We start from the raw sequence: 4,591 nt of genomic DNA on the forward strand, positions 1-4,591 counted from the left end.
CTCCTAGGGACTGCACCCCCTACCTCTAAGGACTTTGAACCCACGGGATGGACAGGATGGAGGGAGAGTGGGAGTGGGCTTTGGGGCCTCAGGCACTGGGCCTCCTGAGCAGACGCTGCCCAGGTAAGGTGGGCAGGTGATAGAGGCTGTGAGAGAGAAGCACCTCGTTCCCTTCGTCACCCCCCCCCACACGGGTGTCTTTGTGGTCACACTGGACTCCTGGGGAGGTGGAGCAATGACTGGCGGGGGTCCTGGCAGGCGCGTTTCAGGGAGGGTCAGAGTCACCTTAAAGTCCGTGCTAAGGAAGGGGGCGTGGCTAGACCAGCTCCAGGGTTTGCACTTGGGCTCTGCAGCCTAGTGTGTCCACGTCCCCATCCTGCTTCAGGTGACCAGAAGTCAGCCGCTTCCCAAAAGCCGCGTAGCCGGGGCATCCTCCACTCGCTCTTCTGCTGCGTGTGCCGTGAAGATGGGGAGGCCTTGCCCTCCCACAGCGGGGCACCCCTGCTGGTGGAGGAGAACGGTGCCATTCCCAAGGTTTGTAGGAGCCAGGTGGGAGGAGCAGGGGACTTGGGATGGGCTAGGAGGGAGCTCAGGGAACGGCTGCTGGTGGAGGTTGTGTGGCCCCACACCATTCAGCACCCTGGGGGGGTCAGAGAAGGGGGAGCCCTACTCCCAAGCCCTGCTCCTTCCCCCAGGCCCTAGGGCCCAGCTCTGTCTGCCTTAAGACTGCTGCCCACTAAAACAACTCTGAACGGCCCTTCAAAGATGAATGATTTGGGGCCTAGAGAGTTGGCAGGGCCAAAGCTGGGAAGGGGGTGGGATGGCCCGCTGTCCCCTCGTGTCCTCAGGCCACCAGGGGAGGGAAGGCCCTGTGGGAGGTGCCCCCACCCAGCCCTGCCCCTTCCCACCGCAGAGCCCAGTGCAGTACCTGCTCCCAGAGGCCAAAGCCCAGGACTCAGACAAGATCTGTGTGGTCATCGACCTGGACGAGACCCTGGTGCACAGCTCCTTCAAGGTGGGTCCTGCCCAGGAGCTCTTGGCCCTGAGCCCAGGAGGGGCCTGCTCTGGCCAGGTGGGGAGGTCTCTGCTGGCTCCTGGGGCTCCCCACCCTAGCTCCAGCAGTTCTTTCCCCCTCCCCGCAGCCAGTGAACAATGCCGACTTCATCATCCCAGTGGAGATCGATGGGGTGGTCCACCAGGTGAGGGGTAGGGAAGGAGGTGGTGGGCTTGGCATCTGCTCCCAGACCCCATACTCCTCCCACCAATCTGGAGAGAGCCCCAGATGGGACTTTGATAGACGTGGAATGGTGGCAGCCCAGAGAAGGTGTGAGATTTGCTTGAGGTCACACAGAACCTCCGGGACTTGGCCGACTCCAGGATTCTGGCCTGGCCTCGCTGTGCCCTCTCGCCCTGCACACCCTTGCCCGGGACCCAGTTCAAGTAATTCAGGATAGGTTGTATGCTGTCCAACCTGTTCTCTATTACTTGGCTCGGGGGCCGGCGCCCTGCAGCTTTGGGGTGAGGGGGCTGTCCCCGGGGTCCTCCTTTTTTTGAGGCCATGATTGGGGAAGAGACTGGGGATTTAATGACTCCCCAGGTGGGATCTGGTGGTGGGCTTGAAGCTTGTCTTGATCCTCTGGTACACTGGGTGGTTGGGGCAGCCGGCCAGGGGACACCACAGGCCCTGGCTCCTCTACCTCCTCCACCATTCCCTCCCAGCCCTCTGCTGCCCCCTCCCCAGCCTGCGGGCCACAGCCCCTCACTGGCCCACCCCCCAGGTCTATGTGCTGAAGCGACCCCATGTGGATGAGTTCCTGCAGCGAATGGGTGAGCTCTTCGAGTGCGTGCTGTTCACCGCCAGCCTGGCCAAGGTGAGCTCCCACTAGGGATGTGGGGTAACCTTGCCCTCCCATCTGCCTCCAGCATGCAGCCAGATGGAGCCCTGGGCCACTCCCAGCCCCTGGATGACCCACCTCCCACCCCCAGTATGCAGACCCAGTAGCTGACCTGCTGGACAAGTGGGGGGCCTTCCGGGCCCGGCTGTTCCGAGAATCATGTGTCTTCCACCGGGGGAACTACGTAAAGGACCTGAGCCGCCTGGGCCGAGACCTTCGGCGGGTGCTCATCCTGGACAACTCGCCAGCCTCCTATGTCTTCCACCCAGACAATGCCGTGAGTGCTCAAAGACCACACAGGGCTGGAACCAAGGGACAAGATCTCCTCTAGATTGCCTTGGCCTCCACAACCCCAGATATAGATATAGTGGTGTCTAGAGGCTATGCCTTTCCGTGGCTGTCACCCACACACACCACTGCTGCTGCCTGGTACTTGGCTAATTGGTCCATTCTACCTGTGTGTGGACGGTGCCTGCCTCCAGGCAGTAGGACAGTTCAGCTTTTCAAAGTGCCAGTTGCCACGTATTAATGGGCCAGGGAAGGAATGTAGTGAGTCCTGATTGGGACTTTTAACAAAATGAAACAGAGTAACAAACAATCTGAGTACTTAGCACAGTAAGTTTAAGTGTTGCTCTGTGAAACTTTTGCTATATATGTGCAGTGCGAGTTGCTGTCCAACTGAGAGCTGTGGGAAAGGGGTTCCTGGGAGCTGGGCAGCCTGAGTAGTGGATGCTAAGGGCTGGCCTGGGCATTCAGCATCCTGGCCTGCCTGCACCTTCGCCTTCCTCTTCCCATCTCCCCAGGTACCGGTGGCCTCGTGGTTTGATAACATGAGTGACACTGAACTCCACGACCTACTACCCTTCTTTGAGCAACTCAGCCGAGTGGATGACGTGTACTCAGTGCTCAGGCAGCCTCGGCCTGGGAGCTAGTGAGGCGCAGCGGGGCCAGGACTGCCCTTGGCAGAAGCCTGCACCTCCCGCCATGCAGACTCTGGGCACTTGCCTGTACTCTTCGTTAAGAAAACCTGCGGGCTGCAGCATGTTCACTGCCCTGGGGAAGCAGGCATCGCCCTACCAGCCCCCACTGGGCTGCACCAAGGATGATGAGCCCCTGGGCCCGCGTCAGTGCCTTCAAACCTCCTCTCCCCTTTTCAGGGAGCCTGGAGGCCATGCCTGCTGCTCCCCCTTTCTGTCTCCTTCATGCTGCCATATTTCTCTGCTGCCAAATCGGGCCCCTTAGCCCCTGTTCTGCTTTGGGGGTGGAGGCAGGGTTTCTGGCCCCCAGCCTGGGAACAGTGGACTCCAAGTGCCTTTTATAGACCCCCCCTCTTCCCTGTCAGCTTTCCCAGGGACAAGGACACATACATCATCCTACCAGCTCCTGCCTGGAACAGCCTGCTGGTGGCTGCTAGGTGTCTTCCTGCCTTGGGACCGATAGAGCAAGCAGCAGTTTCTGCCCCGGGGGTTGGGAGAGATATCTGTGACCATCTGTGAAGGGAGCAACCATCCTTCCTTCAGGATCCCACAGCCCCACCTCTCCAAAGCTGGACCCCTACTTCTGCCTTAACCACCCAAGGCCCTGTGACTTGGTTCCTCGGGCTCTGAGTACGGGGGGCATAGGCAGGACCCCCTTGTGGTGCCATATAAATATGTATATGTGTATATAGATTTTTAAGGGAAGGAGAGAGGGAAGGGTCAGGATAGAGACACCCTTCCCTTGCCCCCTTCCTGGGCCCAGAAATTGGGGTGGGGGAGGGAAAGGATTTTTACATTTTTTTAAACTGCTATTTTCTGAATTGAACAAGCTGGGCCAGGGGGCTGAGGTTCTGTCCTGTCCCTCACAGCCCCTTTGCTCTGTTCATTCAAAAATACTCTGAGCACCTTCTATGCCCAGCAATGTGCTAGGTCCACCAGCTGAGTGGGGGGGTCTCCACCTCCTAATTGGTGCCCCTCCCCATTCACTCAACTTCACAGGTGCCTTCTGGGTGTCTGCAGGAGGTGGGACCTTCTTGGGTTTCGGGGGGTCTCCAGGAAACCTGGCCAAGCTGTCCCCCTCCCCTGTGCCAACCCACCCCCTGCAGCCTCCTCTGATCCTCTGCTGGCTGGGGGCTTCCTGCTCCCAGTCCTGCCTTCCAACTCTGACTTCTATTTCTGAACCCCTGCCCCACACTAGTGGAGTCTGGAGGTCAAGGCCTTGGGTTCTTCCCAGGGTCTAAGTTAAGGGGACCCACAAACCAGTGCCAAGGGAGTTGGGGGAGGGAGGCTATGGTTGACCTGAGTCAAGGGTGACCATCCTGTTTAAGTGCCTTCTCTGACAGCCTCACAGTGTGATAACTAAAGAGAAAGCCAGGCCCCATCATGCCTCTGTGGTTTTTGGTCTGTGGCGGATGACCCTGCTTCAGCAAACCCTCGGTGGGGGCAAGAGGTGGGAAGAGGCTGCCCAGGCCCTGCGGCAAGGATGGAGAGCACCCAGCCTTGGCTGGGACTTGTGCACCTCAGGTTGTGCAGGGGGTTATTGTGCCTCTGAGCTTAGATGATTTATTTGTTCAGTAAAATGGAGATAGACCCTCAGCACGCTGATGAAGTCCCTGACACTGAAGACGGAATTTAGCGATAAAGCAAAACTGAAACGCCCGGAGGGCGTGGGGCTGACGAAGTCCGGGAGGCCCGCTTCGGGTCTCCAGGCCGATGGGT

At 59.1% G+C, this 4,591-nt stretch overlaps 1 protein-coding gene across 1 annotated transcript; it reads left to right on the plus strand.

Moving 5' to 3' along the window:
* The first annotated feature begins 24 nt into the window (after positions 1–24).
* On the plus strand, positions 25–4,256 carry Ctdsp1 (CTD small phosphatase 1). Its single transcript, XM_010611915.2, has 7 exons — positions 25–123; positions 386–534; positions 914–1,015; positions 1,143–1,199; positions 1,779–1,871; positions 1,987–2,172; positions 2,699–4,256. Exons 1-7 carry the CDS (start codon positions 48–50, stop codon positions 2,825–2,827), a joined length of 792 nt encoding a protein of 263 aa, XP_010610217.1. The 5' UTR covers positions 25–47; the 3' UTR covers positions 2,828–4,256.
* Positions 4,257–4,591: the final 335 nt, after the last annotated feature.

This window comes from Fukomys damarensis, unplaced genomic scaffold, assembly GCF_012274545.1.
Source record: "Fukomys damarensis isolate Sample0158 unplaced genomic scaffold, DMR_v1.0_HiC HiC_scaffold_16, whole genome shotgun sequence".
NCBI lineage: Eukaryota > Metazoa > Chordata > Mammalia > Rodentia > Bathyergidae > Fukomys > Fukomys damarensis.